Source organism: Bicyclus anynana, chromosome 25 (genome assembly GCF_947172395.1).
Source record: "Bicyclus anynana chromosome 25, ilBicAnyn1.1, whole genome shotgun sequence".
NCBI lineage: Eukaryota > Metazoa > Arthropoda > Insecta > Lepidoptera > Nymphalidae > Bicyclus > Bicyclus anynana.
In genome coordinates, this window is record NC_069107.1 from 8,089,124 (window position 1) to 8,112,152 (window position 23,029).

A 23,029-nucleotide genomic window follows, 5' to 3' on the forward strand; every position below is an offset into this window, starting at 1 on the left:
ATTTGAACACGCGCCTGCGCCGCCGACCGGTCGTCGAAAGTGTGCGCGCATTCTAAATGCCTACACACGATGATAAATGGTTAATTAAGACTGGTCATTGTCGACCAAGAATTCATCTGGACAAGCGTCTGAGCTGACTCACCGGTTGTTGTGTGCGCGCCTTCTAAATGCCTATACACGATGAGAAATGGTTGATTAAGACTGGTCATTGTCGACCAAGAATTTATCTAGACAAGAGTCTGAGCCACTGACCGGTTGTTATGAGTGCACCTTCTTGCTTAAACATGATAAGATATAGTTAAGACTGGTCAAGTTTGACTAAGACTGCATCTTGCGCCGCCAAACGGTCGTCAAGAGTGTGTGTGCCTTCTAAATGCCTACACATGATTGTAAATGGTTAAGAATGGTCACTTTTGACAAAATCAGTATCTGGATAAGCACCTGAGACATGATCGCTTGTCGTGGGTGTGCTCCCATTTCAAAATTCTTAAAAACGCAATAAGAAATGGTTAAGACTGGTCACAGTCGTCTTCTAAATGCCTACCCCTCTTTGCGTCGTTTTCCTCATTACATGAGGGTCGTGACCCGTGACCCTTATTTAAATTCTTAACTTATTCCATACGATGTCGCGCCATGTCGTTCGGCTTTTCGCGACTTCGAGTATCAAGATTCTAAGGGCCTAAGCACGATAAAAAATATTTTACACTGCATGGACAAACGTCTGAGAACTGGTCGGTGACTGTGTGCGCACTTTTTAAATGCCTAGACAGAATAAGAAATTTTCAAGACTGGTCACTTTCGACAAATACTGCATTCGGACAAGTTTTTGAACCGCTGACCGGTCGACAAGTGATGGTCGTCTTCTAAATACCGGAACACGATATAAAATGGTTGGGACTGGTCACTTTCTACAAAGACTGCATCCAGACGCGGTAAGGACACATAGTTAGTACTTAGTAGAACCTCATAAAAACTTACTTGAGAAATGCCTGAAAGTCATCCGCCAGAGCATCACAGCCGGGCCACTTGCATACTCCTCTTCCAAACAACGGATGTTCTTCTATTTCGCCACCCCACAGCATTAACCCTGAATCAGAATATTTCTTTAAGCTATTTGCTAACTTGGACTTCATTTCTAACCCTAAATCAGAGGAAGTATTTGTGCTATTTGCTAATTTGGATTTTGTAACTAATCCCAAATCAGAGGAAGTGTTTAACCATTCGCTGCCCGCGAGTATTTTATCGGAAAGCCCGTCTGCGTTGAAAAAGCCGACAGTCAGGAAGTGCGGTTTTAATCTACCGTTGTGAGCCATTTAAAAAATCTTTATATTCCTCTATCGCGCGGAGCATGATACTGTGCTCGCCTATAGCCCTTAGTTTACTTTATATTTTTTTACATGTCACGTAACGGATGCGACCGGTCGTCCATTTAGGAGTCAAATGGTTAAGCTATTTGCTAAATCTAATTTTAAAGCTAACCCCAAAACAGAAGAAGGTTTTAAGCTATTTACTAATTTGTACTTGATTGCTAACACTAAATCGGAGGCAGTTGTTAAGCTATTTGCTAATTTGGACTTGATGATAAAACCTAAATCAGAGGTCATTTTTTAACTATCTACTAATATAGACATGATTGCTAACTTTAAATGAAAGTAAATTTCTCAGGTAGCTACTAAATTGGACTTGATTACTGATAAATTTAAAATTTTAATTTTACGGATTTACAAATTCAATTTTTACGGAGAAAAGCATAATTTCTAAATTCTGCTTGTTTAAAAATTATTTAATTAAGATGTTAAATGCTTAGGTGTTCCAAAAATGGGCAAAGAAGAAAAAATACATTTGAACACGTAAATTTACCACACTTCTGATGCGTGTCCAGACATAATATTGTAAAGAGAAAAAGGCAGTCTACCAATAGCAGTACAACCCAATAATTCACTATCCCTTTCGTTGCCTTGGGACGAAAGAGATTGCCAATTCGCTGCGATTTTTAAGCTGTAAGAGGACAGAACTGACCTGCCGGAGCATTGGGCGGGACAGATATGGGCGCGTGCATCAAGTACTGTCTCTGCACCGCCTGCAGCTGCTGCACCAGCTGTTGCTGCTGGGCTCCGAGCTGTTGTTGTAGAGAGCCTGACAGACATACGTCACGTTTTACATGCTATATATTCATCAACATGACTCGAATGAATAAAGAGTAAACGAATCAATGGATGAATGAAAGAGTCAATAAATGGGTGAGTTAATAAATGAATGAGTGAATGCCTAAATCAATCGCCATCAGCCAAAATAGAGTGAAGTGTGAGTAAATCTCTATTTATCGTGCTTTGATATTTCTCTCCAAAAAGGCTTATTTAGTTATTTTTGTCAGAAAGTCTTGGTCGCTAACTATGGGCCCCATAAGAAGGCTCAGAGTCACACAGCGGGCGATGGAACGAGCTATGCTAGGAGTATCTCTGCGTGATCGAATCAGAAATGAGGAGATCCGCAGAAGAACCAAAGTCGACATAGCTCAACGAGTCGCGAAGCTGAAGTGACAATGGGCGGGGCACATAGTTCGAAGAGGCGATGGACGTTGGGGTTCCAATGCGCTGGAATGACGACCCCGCACTACAAAGCGCAGTGTTAGTCGACCCCCACCAGGAGGACTGACGACATCAAGCGAGTCGCAGCTATTCGCTGGATGCAGATGGCTCAAAATGGATGTTTAGAAGTCCCTAAAAAAAGGCCTATGTCCTGCAGTGGACGTCTATTGGCTGACATGATGATGAAGATGATGATGTCAGAAAGTAAATTCTATTGAACAAGTTAAACAACTCACAAAATGTAAAAAAATAACAATCGCACTAGTCATCCCTACTATTTTAGAAGATCCTAAAGTAGATGACTAATTTTGGTTCTTCTGCGGATCTTATTTCTGGTTCAATTACGCAGAGAAACTCCAAGCATAGCACACTCCATCGCCCACTCTATAACCTTGTTAAAGCATTCCAAGCACCACGGTCTTGACCAACAGAATCCAGCGGCTCCCTGCAAACTGCTTAATGTCCTTGGTCCATCTAGTGGGGGCTCTAGGGTGGGTCCATTTGTGAGTTCGGTGTAAATTGATTACAGGAATTCATCACTTACTGGGCGAAGTATCGGGCGGCGGTAGATGCGACTGTGAGAGCAGGTTGAGGTTGATCTGTTCTTGTAGCCGCGACTGTTCCAGCTGCCGCTTCGCTGCTTCTGACGTCATGTGCTGTGGACAATGTCATTTTCATTAAGTTACTATGTACCTACTACTACTACTACTACTACTACGTACTAGAGATGTTGTAAACAAAAATCATTTCGCAACATAAAAACAGAGGGGGTTCAGCACAGGACTGGCTGACTTTTGGTTTACTGGCGGATTTGCTGAAGGACCGAAATATGCAGAGCCTGTAGCCATGTGGCACGTGGGTTCTATTTCTACAAACGCTATTGCGTTTTTGACGGCTTCCGTGGCGCAGTGGAATGCACGGTGGATTTACAAAACGGAGGTCCTTGGTTCAATACATGGCTGGGCCGAATGAGATTTTCTAAATTGGTCCAGGTCTGGCTGGTGGGAGGCTTCGACTGTGGCTAGTTACCATCCTACCGGCAAAGACGTACCACCAAGCTATTTAGCGTTCCGGTGCGATGTCGTGTAGAAACCGAAAACGGGTGTGAATTTCACATCCTCCTCCTAACAAGTTAGTCCGCTTCCATCTTAAGACTGCATCATCACTTGCCATCAGTTGAGATTGTAATGAAAGGCTAACTTGTAAACAATAAAAATAAATTAGATTTACCTGTTTCTGCATATGATGTTGATGGAACAGCCGCTGCTTCATCAAAACCTGCAGCTGTGAGTGCTGGTCTAGCAGCTGCATGGCGAGCAGGTCTGGCGCTACCAGGGGGAGGGGTGAGCGGGGGGGAGCACTGCTGCTCCCTGCGGGGGACACTGGCGCTGGGCTGGACTGTGCTGACCCACCGGTGGGAGACGTCGGTGCTGAGGCCTGGTGATACAATTGATTGATTGATTGATTGAGACAAAATAAAGAATGATACAGGATGAGTCTATAAAAGCAGCGCGGCGAGGCCGATAAAACCCATAAATTTTCTACTATGTACCTACTTTTTAATTAAATACCACTCGTCTCAAACGGTGAAGGAAAATCGTTAGGAAACCTGCCCTAAGAATGTTCTTAATCCTCTACGTGTAAAGTCTGAGAGGAGACTCTTGCTCAACAGTGAGCTTAATATAAACCCTGGGGTCATGCCTGAAAATCAGCGCTACAGTTACTTAGCTATAGCATGGAGCTGAGGCAGCGCCCCATTCAGCCTAAGCCTTAGTAATAAGTTAGTATATTAAGACTAACGTTTTTTTTTTGTTTTGGCTGAATAAACGATTTTATTATTATTATTATTATTCTGAGAGGAGACTTGTGCTCAACAGTAGGCCAAATATAGGTTGATAATACGTCCGGACATTATGCCTGAAACGCGATAGTCACGCACAAAAGTAGCTAAGGATACGACCGGTCGTAACGCTGTAAAATGAGTATTAGCCTAAGCCTGTAAGTCTGAGAGGATACTCGTGCTCAGCAGTTAGCCAAATATGGGTTGTCAATGCTGACGACTTACCCTGGTGAGGGAGATGGGCTCATTGTTGGGCGGCGGGGAGGGTCGTCTCGGCGAGCTGCGCCGGCGACGTCGCGCCGCGTCGCCCCACCTGCCGGTCTCCTCTCTGCAACACCATACAGCCTTCATTACAGCCCTCACCTTTTGACGGCCTCCGTGGCGCGGTGGATTTACAAGACGGAGGTCCTGGGTACGATCCCCAGCTAGACTGATTAAAGTTTTCTTAATTGGTCCAGATCTGGCCTATGGGAGGCTTCGAACGTGATTAGTTACCGGCAATGATGTACCGCCAAGCGATTTAGAGTTCCGGATTGATGTCGTGTAGAAAAAGTAAGGGGATGTGGATTTTCATCATCCTCCTAACAAGTTAGCCCGCTTCCATCTTAGATTGCATCATTACTTGCCTTCAGGTGAGATTGTCGTCAAGGGTTAACTTGTAAAAGAATTAAAAAAGGCATATTCTGAGGTAGGTACTTACTTCAGAAATTACTTTACAAATCCATAGAATCTGACTTATTCACTAATCAAATCAACTGAGTACAAGTAATATTTGAAGCTGTTTTTGTGTTGACTTTTCTGTTACCAACAACCTTAACAAACAAGAAAACGAACAAACAATCATAATTTAAAAAAAAATGTCGTAAAACTAAGGCTGTATGATCAACGATCTTTGCTTGTTCACGTTGGGGACAGATGAATTAAAAATGTCACGTACCGCCAAGCGATTTAGCGTTCCGGTACGATGTCGTGAAACCGAAAGGAGTGTGGATTTTCATCCTCCTCCTAACAAGTTAGCCCGCTTCCATCTTAGACTGCATCATCACTTACCATCAGGTAAGATTGTAGTCAAGGGCTAACTTGTAAAGAATAAAAAAAAAAAAAAAAAAAATGTCATAAAATTTGTAGCAAACATTTTTTTTAAAGTAATGATTTCATTCTTAAAGTAGAATTATCAAGATTTTTAGATAGGTATACTACGAGTACAGTAAATTACCGGGTGGTTAGGGTCAGGCCAGGCATTCCTTTTTGGACAACACAAATGAATAAATGGATGGATGGATGACGGGGTGTAAAAGTTACCTGTCCAAACAGCGGTCCAGCTCGAAGGAGTTGATAGGCGGCGGCTTGGCAGCCCCACCTGGGGTTGAGTTCAATGCCGACTCCGGACCCTGAGACAAACGAACATACATTAAATTAAAATTATTATTTTTAAATAATAATTAAATTTTTGGAATTCACGACCTTTCATGCCAAAAGAGTGGCGGTAGACTATTTCGGCATGGCTCTCTTAGTGATATAATAAAAATGGCTCTTGCCACCATAAATATTCCTGGGCTAATCGAGCCGTCAGGAATAAGTTTGGATGATGGCAAGAGACCTGATGGATTGACGCTGGTTCCCTGGGAAATGGGGCGGGCCCTAATGTGGGACGCTACATGCGTTGACACATTAGCACCGTGTCATATCATGGAGACAGAATCAAGACCGAAGCAGAAAAAGCTGAAACCGGTAAGTGGCTCAAGTATGTCTCTCTGACTAAGATTACATATTTGTACCTTTTGCCGTGGAGACCCTTGGTCCATGGAGTCGCAGTGCCAAAAAATTTTACCGAATCATTTCACCGCGGCTTGGCTATCATGCCAATTGCCATTGCCTTTGCCTCTACTGGTGACAGAAGGGCTGGCTCATTTTTTGCACAAAGGATCAGCCTGGCAGTACAGCGCGGAAATAATACAAGATGGTAGGGATACACCATTTAAGGCAATTTTGGAAGACTGACATGTGCAGCCAAAGTCTAAGAATAAATATTCAGTTTTCGTTTGGCTGATTCGTAGGCCAACATTTTCCAATTTCTCCTGTCATTTTCCCAATTTTCTGTACCTCAGATGCGTTTCTCCGACAAGAACAATATCATCGGCGAACAGCATGCTCCAAGGTGCTTCTTCCTGTATGTCTGATGTCAGAGCATCCATTACTAGGAGAAACAAATAGGGACTTAAAGCCGGTCCTTGGTGCAGGCCCACCTCCACTTGAAACTTCCCAGTAACACCAGCTTCTGACCGAATGCCTGTGTTTGCCTCTCTATACATTTCTTTCACTATTCGAACATACTTCACAGGTATTTTCTTCACGTTCATAGCTCACCAAACAACCTCACGGGGTACTCTGTCATACGCTTTCTCTAAGTCAACAAACACCATGTGGAGATTCTTTTGTGCATTCCTGTATTTCTCACACAGTTGACGCAAAGATGATATATTTATGTATCCACTCTAATGTCGTACGGACAACATTAGATGTTCCTACATGTATAAAATGGTTGTTATAAAAATATAATATGAAATAGTAACACATAACAGTTTACATTGAACACTTGTCGGTCCGTGTTTACACAGGCCATCAAAACACCTCTCCATGAGCTCATAGTGCAAATATGTTTATGTCTAAGCCGGCCCACTACAATAACATATTAACTAGTTTTTCTTATTCAGCATTAGGGTTGAACATCTATACATATCTTAAGAAATTAAATATCACGTGTCTGTTATGCTAACCACTCACCATCCGATAAGCAAACATACCTGCAGCGCTAACGGCTTGATGTGATGCACATCGCGACCAACAGACGATCAATTTAATCGGCTGTCAAGCCGTTAACGCTGCAGGCATATGAGTTTACTTGATCGTCAGTGAACTTGCATACTTAAAAATTTTCTTAATTCTCTACGCGTGTAAAGTAGACCAATCCGCATTGGGACTTGTGGACTATTCGCCTAACCTTTCTTATTCTGAGAGGAGACTCGTGCTCTAAAGTGAGCGGAATATATATATAGTATATATTTTACAATTTTGGATTTTATAATTGCATCAATCATTTCAGATCATTTACATAGATCAAGAACAAGGTAGGTCTAAAGACACTACCTTGTGGTACGCCGTAGGAGATGTTTATTGGCTTGCTTTACTATGTGAATGCAAATGTGAAATCCACAATCTCACTCAACCTGGTGCTTTCCGGAAAAATCATGAAAAAACTGTAGAGTTTTCACTTCAGAAGTCTAAAAACCCCGTTTTTTCCGGGTTAAACTTGCACCCAAAAGTTGGAGATATCATACATATGAGGATTATATTCTCTAACAATAATTAATTCGAAATTTTCAAGGAGCATGTGTTACATAATCGTTGTACATACATAAAAAAAATTAAAAAAAAAACTTAAAATGCAAGGATAGATAAAGGCGTGTATTACATTAATCGGAATTATTTGAATTATTTAGTATGAAAACATAAAAATCTTTTTATTTTTTAGTAAAAAAAAATATTGGTTAAGCAGTTCGGGTCCTATAAGTGGACTCGTTAACATCTTGAAGTTATGGAAAATACTCCCGAGCATCCTGTATAATAGAATTAAACACAAAAATTGTGTATGTGTGTGTTTAGTGGAGTAGCTATACGGCTCACATAATGCGGTGATTTTTTGGGCACGTAAAGTAGTTTACAGTATAAAATGTCGTTAATGGGGATGATGACTAGGTTTGAATACATTGATTTTTATGATACATTCGGGTAAATAACGTCAATGTTAACTAATTTATACATAAAAAGCAAAGATTGACTGGATATTTGCAAAATAAATAAGATTATAAAATTTCAAAATCTACTAAAAATATTTTATAGTAATTAGATGAAATATCATACAGTTTTAGCTTCCTTTCATTAAATGTGACATTTTATAATACATACACAACTATAAATATAAACGCAGAAATAACAAAGATATTAGTAATTTTGTTTAAACGCCCATACAAATCTAACGATCATTAATCGCCTACGACGTCATAAGTTCGTACCATTTTGTATGGAGCGTTTTTCAGGGATCCGCGGTAGCGCCGCAAATCTGACCCTTTAAATCCCTGTATCTCCGAAAGTAATGATTGCAGATAGCTCTTAATTTATATACAATTAAAAAAACTGTCATCATCCCTTAGTCTTCGAGGAATGCCAAAATCTCTTAAAATCACTCCAGTCCCCTGACCGGATAAGCTTTATATTTAGCTAGACGTAATAAAATAAGTAAGTAAATATGAATAATTTTGTGTAATATAGCGATTTACATATATTTGTAATTGCTTTAGTGTTTGGAATGTATACTAATAAAAATATTATAGTGTTTTTAACGGCGGACATTTACGTTTGTCTAGATACCTACTTAGATACATAAACACCAAACGTCCATCGGCTCTTTGAACTATGTGCCCCGCCCATTGCCACTTCAGCTTCGCGACTCGTTGAGCTATATCGGTGACTTGGCACTAATTTATTAACACATACTTAATAAATTAATTGCATGCTAAATTGGCAAGATACATTTACCATCTACATCTACCGACCACCTGTATATATATCATGCATGTATCTGCAAATAAATAAATTGATTGATTGATTCATTGACTTTGGTTCTCTGTGGATCTACTTATTTTTGATTGCGGATGTCGTCATTTCTGATTCGATCACGCAGAGACACGATCATAGCTCGTTCCATCGCCCGCTGTGTGACTCTGATCCTTCATAAGAGGCCCATAGTTAGTGACCAAGTCTCGAAACCACAGGTCATCACTAGCAACACGCACTGTCGAAAACTTTTGGTCTCTCCTCTGAGAATCAGACCTTGGCTAAGAGGGCCGTTCGGGAAGGGTGTTTTTTTTTAGTCTTTGCAAGTTAGCCCTTGGCTACAATCTCACCTGATGTTAAGTGATGATGCATGGGCGACTACAATCTCATCTGATGGTAAATGACGAGTAGTCTAAGATGGAAGCGGACTAACTTGTTAAGAGGAGGATGAAAATCCACACCCCTTTCGGTTTCTACACGATATCGTACAGTAACGCTAAATTGCTTGGCGGTATGTCTTTGTCGGTAGAAGGTAGTACTAGCCACGGCCGAAGCCTCCCAACAGACATAAAGTGTATCAGTCGTGGCGCCGCCGAGATCGTGAGTTAAAAAGCCTACGTCTGGGTGACGTCATATATCCGTCGTCTTTGCTGGTAGAGGTACACTGTACACTTTTATTATACAGATGTAACGGTTTCTACGCGACATCGTACCGGAACGCTAAATTACTAGCCACGGCCATTGCCTCACCAGATAAAAATACCCATGAAACTTTTTTATACTCTTTTAAAATTGCCGATTATTTTTGTTTATTGTTTTAACTCAGGACTCGAACCCTGGAGTTATACCGAACTGGACCTCCTAGGCAGTTAAAATATTGTCACGTAACAAAAAATGTTTACATACGTGATGTTAGTACAAACAAAATGTGTTAGGTTTGAACTGTTTATTAATTGCTTCAGATAAAACGTGCGATTGTATTGCTGGTATATTAAATACATACAAGCTATCGCATTTGGTTTCACCTGTATAGAATATTCATCAGGCAACAGAAAATCTATAACTTCTATATCCTACTAATATTATAAACGCGAAAGTTTGTATGGATGTTTGGATGTATGTTTTTGGATGTTTGTTACTCTTTAACGCCGCTACTACTGAAGCGATTTGGCTGAAATTTGGAATGAAAATAGATTTTACTCCGAATTGACACATAAGCTACTTTTTATCCCGAAAAAATCCATGTGGTAGATTTCCATAATTTACACCATGGTTTCCCGAGATTTGCGAAAACTGATGATTTTGATGATATGAATGTTTGTTACTCATTAACGCCTCGACTACTGAACCGAATTAGCTGAAATTTGGTATTAAGATATATTATAGCATGGATTAACCCATAGGCTACTTTTTATCCCGGAAAAATCCATGGTTCCCGAGAGATTTGTCAAAAACTAACATAAGCAAGGCTAGGGGTAGGGTAGGATAGGTGTAGGGTGGGAGTAAGGTAGGGTAGGGATAGGAGTAGGGTTGGGCAAAGGTTGGATAGGAGTAGGGTAGGGGTAGAGTTGGGTAGAAGTAGGAGTAGGGTAGATGTAGGGTGGGAGTAGGGTAGGGTAGGGGTATGGATGAAGTGCACAATAAGCTAAGCTAGATGTAGATTACATAATACTAATCGACGCCATCCTTTTATTCAGCTATTCAGTGACGTGCACTTTAAATTCGTATATGTGAATATGCCCTTAGTATCTTGCAACTAGTATAGTATTAGTATCATCATCATTATCACTCATATTCGCTCACTGCTGAGCTCGAGTCTCCTATTGAAATGAGAGAGTGTAGGCCAATAGTCCACCCTCGCTGGCCCAATGCGGATTGGCAGACTTCACACACGCATTAAGAAAATTCTCTGGTATGCAGGTTTCCTCACGATGTTTTTCCTTCACCGTTTGAGACACGTGATATTTAATTTCTTAAAATGCACACAACTGAAAATCTAAACCTATATTGGAAAGGAATTTTCAATTTTTTTATAATATGCACGCATAATGTCTACCCTAGCTTAAAAACTTATGCATTCCGCTTCTATATAATAAAAATCTTAAATTCACAAGTCATTACAAAACATCAGAGGCGGTGTTTCGTGTCAGGTTTTTTTATTTATTATACAAATAATTTCACAAACTTTCTACACGTTAAAATCCTTCCGCAAAATAAGCAATATTGCGTAAGGCAACGATTTCTGTGAAAGACATACGATATATGGTCACGTAACTGTTTGTTTACCATACGTGATCTTAGCGACAACATCTACACCTTGGCTCCTAATACCTACTCCAGCTAGTACTGTAAGGGGACTTTTTTTTATTCTTTCCAAGTTAGCTCTTGACTACAATCTCACCTGATGGCAACTGATGATGCAATCTAAGATGGAAGCGGGCTAACTTGTTAGGAGGAGGATGAAAATCTACACTCTTTTCGGTTTCTACACTACATCGTATTGGAACGCTAAATCGGTTGGCGATACGTCTTTGTCGCTAGGGTGGTAACTAGCCACGGCAGACGCCTTCCACTAGCCAGACCAATTAAGAAAACATCAATCGGCCTAGCCGGGAATCGTACCGTAAACCTACGTACCTCCGTCTTGTAAATCCACCGCGCATACCACTGCGCCACGGAGGCCGTCAAAAATTCTACATATATCTCTGAAATTATAAAATAAGGGGACTCTACTCAGACTAATTACATAAAGACCTGCCTCGCTAGACGTTACTTTTCTGTTAAAGTATATGATCAACGATCTAATTCGATTATAAAAACTGTCTCTGTAGAATCATAGTTGTAGTGTTCGTCGGTTAAAGAGCTCTGTAAAAATACCATTTTTTGTAGTTGAATGGTGTAAAAAAATGGTCAAGATCTTCTTGTTTAGTAAGAGATAAATACCTAATCTAATCGTATTCCTCACAAAACGACATAGAATTTTGTTCGTGAATCTGGGTGCGATACTATGGTACTATCCTTATGTAATTGGTCTGAGGGACTCTATTATATACAGCTATTTATACATATATTGCCGGGCCGTGATAGCCCAGTGGATATGACCGCTGCCTTCGATTCGGACTACGTTGGTGAAAATCTGATCCGGGGCATGCACTCCTAACTCTTCAAAGTGAAGTCTGTCTATCCCCATTGGGCCAGCGTGGTGGACCATTGGCCTAATCTCTATTCTGAGAGGAGACTCGTGCTCAACAGTCAGCCGAATATGGGTTGTTAATGATAATAATGGTTCGTTTATATTGTTAGCCTTGATTAACTGCCCCCTAGACATAATTGCCTCGTCGGTCCAATGGTGAGTCTGTGGCTCCGGATCAAAGATTCTAGATTCGAGTCCTGGTACTTACGTAGTGCATATATGCCTGTGTCAGAAAACGGATTGACATCAGAAGCGGATTTTAAGGGCAAAACACTATTATTGAATGAAAGTCAGATCTAACAATTCCCACCAATAATGTTACCAATAAACCCTCAAATGGCAGAGAATAACCTTGAGTGATGTCCCGGACTTGTGACTAAAGGATAGTAGGGCTAAAGGCGTCTTTTAACACTAGTTAACACACCCCTTCTCCACTCAAATAATTCTCCCCGCCTATACAAAAATAATTAATGAAGCATTATTATCCAACCAAAGATGTCGGATCGAAAGTCACGACAAGAATGATCTAGTCAGCCCGAGCGGTTTACCACTACTCCCCACCTAACTTACTGTACATTTCGTACTATCTCGGCTCATGATGAAACGAGCCGACCAGTCGAATGACCCACTCGCACCAACTACCAATCTACTGTATTTGTAACATGCATTTTGGAAGTCGGTCAAATAATGAGTAACGTGTTTAGTTATCGGGTGGCGTGTTTTGTTTTTTTTTTTCGAAAAGCGACCGCATGGTCGCCTGAACAATAACATGGATTGTTGATTTGATTGCAAACGACGCTTGGGTGTAACTAGGTAGGTACTTGGGTAGGCATTACTCACCGGTTCATGAAGGGAAGGCTTTGTATAGTAAACTCTCTGACTCAGTAAAAATCTATTGTAAGCACTTTCCTATATAGCCTGTTTTCTCAACCAATGGGGATGATGAATAGGTTTGAATATATTGATTTTTATGTTACATTCGGGTAAATAAGGTCAATGTTAACTAATTTATACATAAAAAGCAAAGATTGACTGGATATTTGCAAAATAAATAAGATTATAAAATTTCAAAATCTATTAAAAATCTTTTATCGTAATTAGATGAAAATTCATACAGTTTTAGCTTTCTTACATTAAATGTGACGTTTTTTAATATATGAACTATAAACATAAAGGCACAAATAGCAAAGATATTAGTTGTTTAAACGCACATACAAATCTAACGATCATTACATTACTTACGACGTCATTAGTTCGTGCCATTTTGTATGGGGCGTTTTTCAGGGATCCGCAGCAGCGCCGCAAATCTGGCCCTTTAAATCCTCCGAAAGTAAGTAAGTAAGTAGTCATAGCTCCCGAAAGGATGAAGCGATTTCAATTTAGTTTGTTTTGTATGAAAGGTGATTTACATATGAGTGTTCTTAGACATGTTTGATTAAAATCAGTAGAGCCGTTTAAAAGTTCTGGGGGGTGCTCTGGGGAAATTGGGGAAGAATAACCGAATGTCTGCAAATATACTCAACTGTGGTCTCAAATGAAAGCGCACTGAAATAGAATATTAATGACTTGATTGAAAGTGTAATTAATAATTACATGACATTCGGTGTTTTTTTCAAAATATTCAATTTTATGTTATTAAAAATTATGTTATGAAAATAATAATAATAATTTACTTACTTCAGGTTATACACCCATTTAAAATATACTATAATATAATTAAATATAACAATTAAATAATAAATTTATAGATATTTCTGAGAGAAAACATTTTTTTTTATTTCTTGTTCCTGCCGCGATGCACGGTAAGCCAATACTTTGGAATAGGGTTTTCAGGATACTCGGACGATGTTATAACGACCTCTGCTGCGTATTTAAAATAGATATACAGGTTGTCCCGTAAGTAATTTATAAAACGCGAATGTTAGATACCCACCCAATTATCTAAAACAAGATAGAAAATTTTAAAAATCCGAACATAAAACAACTTAGTCACCCTAAGGACTATTCTAATATTAGTTTTAGATGCTAAGAAATTACAATTTGTGTTTTATCCATTAATTACGGAACATCCTGTATAGGTATACAAAGGTTAACTCACCTGTCTAACTGCATACAGCATCTTGAGATCCTCTTCCAACTTTATCAAATCACAACCAATATAACACTGTAATGGTTGTTTATTAATAAACAATAATAAACCCTATTGCACCGAGATTATATCAGCCATATCAGATTTGTGAGTGTTTATTAATGTAATTACTGTGTTTATTCCCATATTATTATTTATTATTATTAATTTATTATTATCGTCATAGCAATAAGTTTATTATGACTCTGGAAGTTGTTTGTGAATTATTATTTATGTCGCTGCTCAGTGATGACGGATGTTACGAAATAAATAAATAAAATAATTTTAAAATTTAAACTATCGTGAGTGTTATTCAAATTAATTAATTATGAAACCAATAAACGACGCAACGCTCTCCCGATCAGTGTGAGCTCACCTGGGGTCATGCCTGAAAATCAGCGCTACAGTTACTTAGCTGTAGCATAGAGCTGAGGCAGCGCTCCATTCAGCCGAAGCCTTAGTATTAAGTTAGTATTAATTCTCATGTTTTTTTTCTTATTTATGTTATGTTGTTTTGGCTGAATAAATGTTTTTATTATTATTATTATTAAACACAGCTAAAACTCACGCGATATAAGGTCGGAGTATGCCCGATTAACCCATACGGGGTCCTCAGTCATGAGCTGGTTCTTGCAACGATCCAAACTGAACGAACAAACTGAAGTGGCTGCGTTGCAAGAACCAGCTCATGACTGAGGACCCCGTATGGGTTCGAAAATAGTCGGGCATACTCCGACCATATATCACGTGAGTTTTAGCCATGTTTCATAATCAAATAAATAAAATAATATTTAAATGTGCACGAATTTTATAATTTTACAATGCGAGTAATTATTATTTGTCTGGATGAAAACTTAATAATTAGGGTTATTAACTTAATAAAATTAACCCCTTTTTACCCCCTTCTATTTTTATTTCCGAAATTAGTTCTTAATGTATCACTGCCTCATTAGTACCGTGGTTAGCTGGTTTAGCTACGAACAATGAGGTCGAAGGTTCAAATCTCGGATCAGGTCAACAAAAAAGAAAAAAGCGTTATTGGGATTTTTCTAGTAAGAAGAATCTCAATAGTTATAGATAGATAGAGAATTGGGAAGTTGTCGATGTCGGTACCTACACCCCCGTGCCGCGGAGAGCACGTAAAGTCGAAATTTTTTTTAGGTGTTGGAAAAATTCATTGACAAAACATTTACGTATTTTTCATTGAAATTCAACGTACAAAATGAAAAATTAAGAAAAAGAAAAATGTTGCTGAACTCTAATCTGTCAATAATTTAATATAGGAATGAATTCTTTATTTATACTTATAATAAGTCTGTAGAGAGTTCAATTCTGTACATGAAATATATTTCCAAAATAACTATCAGTGATGGTAATTAGTGATCGATACTGATGCCAAAAATGCAATCAGTAAATTTTTTTTCTGTTTGTCTATCAGTCTGTCTGTAATGTTCGTTATACAAACAAAAACTACTCTACATATTTTAACGAAACTTTGTACAATCATTCTTCATACTCTTGAGCAGGATAAAGTATACTTATCATCACGCTACGATCAATAAAAAAAACGGATAAGTTACTCCATTTTTAAAGCGATGCTGCTGTAAGGGCTGGATTAAAGAGGTCAAAGGGCGGACGAAGTCGCGGGCGTCCGCTAGTCAGTAAATAAATTCTTTAACTGGTCCTTGGAAATCAAATCAGAGAATGACAAAAACAAAAGCGAAAAACAAAACCCCCTACGGTTCCAGCCGCGTATAGTTTTGTCTTCTCTAGGAATAAGGGGATAAAATATTGCCTTCGTTAATCGCTGATAATGTAGTTTTCCATCGGTGAAGCTCTAAAGCTCTGTATAAATTACGCTTGAAAATGCAAAGCTGATCTAATTATAGTTACATAATTATTTATTTAGCATTTATACACGGCCAGACCTTGGAATATGAAGCATAGAACCACAATGCTGCTGCGGGTTGGTGTAATAATGGCAATCTATAGATAAATCCTTAAACTAGAACTAAAAACCGTAGCCTTAATCATGACAATTCAATCCTCAACAAACATTGACAAAAAAAAAACCAATGCAAAAAAATGCAGAACATGTTGGTGAAACCTGAAAATTTCAAACAATTCCAATAATACAAGGTAACGAAATAAAAAGCTCTATATAAATTACGCCTAAAAATGAAAATTGTAATTAAAGTTTTATGATGAGTAAAGTATCATAACCGTGACAATTCAGACTTCAATTCAACAGGCTTCAATTTAATTCAAAGGGCAATGACAAAAAACAATGCTAAAAATCTCTGAAAATGTTGGCGAGACCTGAAAATTTCAAACAATTCTAACAATCCGTGTCACGAAGTAAATAGCTCCATATACATTACGCAAGAAACTATAAAAATTATCTACAATGAAAAAAAAAACAGAAAATGTTTGTGAAACCAGAAAGATTCAAACTCTAACAATCCGTAAAAAGAACCTCTATAAAAACAGATAAAGAAAATAACAAAAAAATAACTTTAAATAGAAACCGACACTTTACGACAATTTAGCGCAGAATACACAAAAAAAAAACAAATGCAAATAAAATCGCTGAAAATGTTGGCGAGACCTGAAAATTTCAAACAATTCCAACAATCCGTGGCAACGAAGTAAAAAGCTCCATATAAATTACCGCTGAAAATGAAAAGCTACCCCCTGAAAAGCGCCTCACCCACCCCCTATACAGCGGCGCAGCGACCAATGGCAAGCTGCCGCTTAAAAGCGACACGCCCAGTCGCTCAAAATGCACGCCTACTCAGAAACTAATAATGAAATGTATTTTTATGTTATTTTTGCGAATGCCTGTTGTGAGGCATTAGCTTTTAATCAGTACCTTTTTCGCTTATCTCGTATTAACGAATTCGATCGACTTTCAAATTGTAATTCGTTAATTTTTATTGGATGACCCACTGTTTTACCTGCGTAGTTTTTATCCCCGTGGGATAAAATATAGCACAATTAACGTTGCTTTGTTAACTAAGAGAATTTTCAAAATCGATTTTGCACATTCAGAGTTTTGTATACATACTCCAGAGTCTCAGAATGAATCTCAGCGTATGTTGAGATGGATGTGTGGTGTGACAAGAATAGATAAAATAAGGAATGAGTAGGTGAGGAAGTCTGAAGGTGGCACCAGTGACAGAAAAATTGAGGAGTAGAAGGTTAGCTTGGTATGGACATGTAATGCGTAGGGAGGAAAGTCATATTACTAGAAAAATGTTGAATGTGCAAGTGGAAGGACATAAGAGGAGAGGAAGGCCAAAGAAGAGATGGTTGGATTGTGTGAAAGAGGACATGTGTGTAAAAGGAGTGGATGAAGAGTTGACGAGTAATAGAGACGAATAGAAAAGATTGACATATTTTTCCGACCCCACTTAAGTGGGATAAGGGTAAGAGTAAGGAGATGATGATGACTCCAGAATCTCAGAAACCTCTGATATTAACACATTTTCGTTATTTTCTCTAATTCTTGATGTACCTTTTAGCTTTTAGAACGAGAGCATGTGACAGTTAGACATAACTTCTGAAATTTATCTATACTAATATTATAAATGTAAGTACGAAAGTAAGTCTGTCTGTTACTTTTTCACGGCTAAACGGCTGGACCGATCAAGAAACCTTTCTTGGAACCTTGGAGCAAAACATAGGATACTTTTAAACCCTAAAATAAAAATAGAGGGTGAAATAGGGGTTGAAAGTTTGTATGGAAAGTCCTTCCTTTTAGAGTTTTTAAAGTTTGTACATATATCATAAAAAAATACTAAATTTAATGTTATTCAAGAATATTTAAAATTCAACTCATAAAGAGGTGAATAAAAAGTTGGTCTAAAAATATTACATTAACTTATAACCGTAAAGATCCGTGATAGCCCAGCGGATATGACCTCTGCCTTCAATTCGGAGGGCGTAGGTTCGAATCCGGTTCGGGACAAGCACCTCCAACTTTTCAGAAGTGCATTGTAAGAAATTAAAAATCACGTGAGACACGTGATTTTTAATTTCTATTATTAACGGTAAAGGAAAAATATTATGAGGAAACCTCCATATCTGAATTTTTTTTAATTCTCTACGTGTGTGAAGTCTGCCAATACGCATAGCGTGGTGGACTTTTGGCCTAGTCCCTCTCCATTGTGATAGGAGACTCGTGCTCAACAATGATCCGAATATGTATTGTTAATGATGATGATAATGACCTATATAAGACCTAATCTTGATATTTTGACTGAAACTGAAACAAAACCTTCAATATGGTACGTGACTTCGGCGACAATCAATGCCAGGATAGGTAATACTGGGAAAGCAGATAAAACAAATGAACTATTCAGTACAGAAGACAAGAAGTAACATCGAATTTCAGAAGACAGAAATCGACAGCTAGTTGTACCATTATTTCTTCCATTGACTATACAAACAATAGAGTGTACAAGTATGAAAGTTTCGACCGTTCTCTCTAATTTGGCTGACGCCCTTTCGCGCGTCTCAATATAAGAAGAAGAATATTTGTTATTGCGTCAACCAGAAACCACTGCACTCAATAGGATGAAATCTGATACAGAGATAGATTATACTGATATTGGAAGGATACTTTTCTACCAAAAAAAAGAGTATTCACCCGCGGGCCAGTAAAAACCCTAAACTCGTGGGGTTGAAATCGAGGGCACCAGCTAGTTAATGGGGATGATGACTAGGTTTGAATATATTATGAGACATTCGGGTAAATACGGTCAATGTTAACCAATTATTCGTAAAAGCAAAGATTGTCTGGATGTTTGCAAAATAAATGAGATTATAAAATTTCAAAATGTACTAAATATCTTCTATCGTAATTAGATGAAAATTCATATATTTTTAGCTTCCTTATATTAACCATGATATTTTTCAATATTTAAACTATAAACATAAACGCACAAATAACAAAGATATTTGTAATTTTCTTTAAACGCACATACAAATCTAACGATCGATTAGATCAACGACGTCATTAATTCGTACCACTTTGTATGGGGCGTTTTTCAGGGATCCGTGGCAGTGCTACAAATATGACCCTTTAAATCCCTGTAGCTCCGAAAGTAATGATCGTAGATACCCTGTTACTTTTACAAAATTGCTTTACTGTTAGCATACTCCTAATATATACAATTCATCATTCCTAAACCAAGGATCCATTCTCAGCTTTAGATAATTTCGTATTTTACATTTCCTAAATTAGCTCAAGTTGCGTCGACCATGGTGAGTTACCACCAAAACGGTGAAACTTGCCGCCAAGGATTTACAGTTCCGATTATATGTCATTTGGTCATGTGGTTAGCTGGTTCGACTACAAACAAAGACATTCAGGGTTCGAATCCCGGGTAAAGTCGACAATAAATACGATATTGGGATTTTTTTACAAGGAAAATCTTAATAGCTGCCTGGAGTTGGGAAATTGGTGCTCGGAGAGCACGTAAAGCCATGGTCCTGTGCCTGATCCCTCACCGATCGTGTCGGTCTGCCGTCCCGGACTATGGGAATGAGAGAATAGAGAGTGCACACACTTGTACACTATACTTAATCTTCTGCGTAGGTATAAAATTCAAATTCGAAATACATTTATTTCAATTAGACATGAGAAGGACTTTTCATGACTGCAATTTTTTTAAATTTGCTTTGACACTCTGTGACTCAGCAGAAAAAGGTCATTCGAACGTTGTTCATGTGAGTATAGAAAGAAGAAAGAAAGAAAATATCTTTATTGCTACCATTATGCCACACATCACAATTATCTTAGAATAACAAATACCCTGCGATATTTGGCATAACCTAGAAAAAGTATACCTACGTATTGTAATAAGAACAATAAACTACCAAATATTAAAAACCAAGTCGCGAGGTACTGGAATGGCGGCCCCCCCAACTAGGCGGAACAAAGACATCAAGCGGGTTGTAGGGAGCCGCTGGATGCTGGCTACACCTTGGTTTAGATACTCTAACAAGAGGCCTATGTCCAACAGTGGACGTCCATCGGCTGTTAATAACGATAATGATCACAATGTGTTATTGAACCATCATGTGACCTATGTATTAAACATCAAGTAGTAATAGGGATCATCATCCCTGTTTTTTAAATTGTATATAAATTAAAAATAAATTTATAGTAAAGCAATTTTGTAAAAGTAACATGGTATCTGCGATCATTACTTTCGGAGCTACAGGGATTTAAAAAAAAAAATAAAGGGTGTTCAAACAAAATTACAAATATCTTTGATATTTGTGCGTTTAGTTCATGTATTTCAAAAATGTCACATTTAATGTAAGGAAGCTAACACTGTATGAATTTTCATCTAATTACAATAAAATATTGTTAATAGATTTTGAAATTTTATAATATTATGTATTTTGCAAATATCCAGACAATATTTGCTTTTTGTATATAAATTAGTTAACATTGACTTTATTTACCCGAATGTAGCATATAAATCAATATATTCAAACCTAGTCATCATCCCCATTAAAAGACCTTCAGGCTGAATACATTGGCAGTAGTCCGGTAGACATAAGTAAGACATAGGTAACATAACCCTATTACCTACTAAGACTCCGCTGTCCGTCCGTCCGTCCGATCACCTGTCAGTTGAAAGTTTCATTACTGCATTTCTGTTGACCATATAACAACAAATGCCTACTCAAAAACAGTATAAAATAAATATTTAAAAAAGCTCCCATACAACAGATGTGATTTTTGGCCGTTTTTAAAAATAATTATAAGGAACCCTTCGTGTGCAAGTCCGACTCTGTTTATTATTTTATTCTTTACAAGTTAGCCCTTGACTACAATCTCACCTGATGGTAAGTGATGATGCAATCTCAGATGGAAGCGGACGAACTTATTAGGAAGAGGATGAAAATCCACACTCCTTTCGGTTTCTACACGACATCATACTGGAACGCTAAATCGCTTGGCGGTACGTCTTTATCGGTAGGGTAACTAGCCACGGCCGAAGCCTCCCACCAGCCAGACTTGGACCAATTAAGAAACCCTCAATCGAACCCAGGACCTCCGTCTTGTAAATCCACAGCGCATACCACGCAAGCCATCAAAGACATAAATGTAAGGAACCCTTCGTGCGCGAGTTCGACTCGCACTTGGCCGATTCACACATGTTCTGTCAAATATCCCCACTACTTCTAAAATATACATAACTTGCTAATACGCCGCCTATTCTTTTCTGAACTTGGCTTTGAAGCCTTTGACACGCTGCCTGTTTAACTATTAAAATTAATTCTCACTCAGTTTCAACTTCTAAGCATTCTGATATATATTTTTTTTCTAAACTTTAAATCCAACCTCAGTGAGTTAATGGAGTTAATAAACTAAACAATCGTTTTAAATTTTCTTAACAACAACAGATTATTTATTAATAGTAAATAGTTAAAATTAATTCTCACGCAATCTGGTTTTTGTTTTCCTATTCTTCAAAGATTATTCACAAGCGCTCAGTGGATTAATAAAAAATCTTTCATAACAATAAAAAATTTTTTAAATGTTCTTAATCCCAAAAGTTTAGTATAAATATTATAATCTTATTTTTATTTGCATTAATAGTAAATTAATCAAAAAAAATAATTAAGAAAAGAAACTCTTGTTAAACGGAACTGTTTAAAATTGATTTAATCGCGTTTTAAAATTATGTTTAAATCATCGTAATTCAATCGCACAAAATAACGAAAAGGTAACGTTTTTCTATCTTAATATAAACATTTCAAAAATCATGTTTATTAATTAATTATTTAATTTTTTACAACACCGAAAGACAATTTTAATAAACAAAGAAATAAGTACGAAGTACTTAAGATACAAAGAAATGCAAAGGTGGTCTTATTGCTAAAACTATTTCTACTTTAATCTTGTGATAAAGAAATTGAATTATCAAAACGCAAGATAGTCTTTAAATATATCTATTAAAATACTAATAGAATTTTAAAACATAACACAAAAATATTAAACAGTATAATAAATAACTAAAATTATGTGCAATATACATTTTAATATATATTAGTTTCTAAACTGTAAAAATGTTTACAAATTCCGAACGGAAACGTGAAAAAGCGCGCGGGAAATCTCCGTCTCTTATCAGCTGTCAAAAATGGCGCTTTAAAGCGGTCGCGTGCCATTGGCTACTCGCTCATAAGCGACGCCGCGATTGGTGCGGCTCGGAACATATGAGCGACAGGCCACGTGCTTATAAGTTCCGAGTTCCAAATTCAAACTTTTTACGCGCACTGCGAAATATTACTTGTATTTACGATGTTATAGATTTACGTTTGTTTGTGAATTACTTTGAAAAATTATTTTTTATATTACGAATCTTATTTTAATAACTAAGTTTTGTATTTTAAATGGAATAAATATGATTGAGAGTGAAGTTATTTTAATAAAAATTTTTTTTTTTTGTGTCTACTTACAAAACGCTGGTACACTGCACACATAGATTAAACTCAATAAAAATTTAAAAAAGAAATCACGCAATAAATTCCAATAAAAAAATCCATATCAATCGGCATTGACTCGATAAGATAAAAGAGACATTAATAAAAAAACCTAACGCGCAAAATTAACAGACGCCGAGGTCAGATTAATTAAGAACAAA

General features: G+C 37.7%; 1 protein-coding gene across 3 annotated transcripts in view; it reads right to left on the minus strand.

Moving 5' to 3' along the window:
* The window catches only part of LOC112048259 (forkhead box protein P1), a 91,935-nt gene that overhangs the window by 19,650 nt on the left and 49,256 nt on the right, over nucleotides 1–23,029 (minus strand). For all 3 annotated transcript variants that reach the window (XM_024085732.2, XM_024085730.2, XM_024085733.2), the window contains 6 exons: nucleotides 5,731–5,819; nucleotides 4,654–4,756; nucleotides 3,819–4,025; nucleotides 3,133–3,244; nucleotides 2,020–2,136; nucleotides 979–1,087 (listed from right to left, as the gene is read on the minus strand). In XM_024085732.2, the coding sequence (XP_023941500.1) occupies nucleotides 979–1,087; nucleotides 2,020–2,136; nucleotides 3,133–3,244; nucleotides 3,819–4,025; nucleotides 4,654–4,756; nucleotides 5,731–5,819 (737 nt within the window). The remainder of the gene's footprint in view (nucleotides 1–978; nucleotides 1,088–2,019; nucleotides 2,137–3,132; nucleotides 3,245–3,818; nucleotides 4,026–4,653; nucleotides 4,757–5,730; nucleotides 5,820–23,029) is intronic.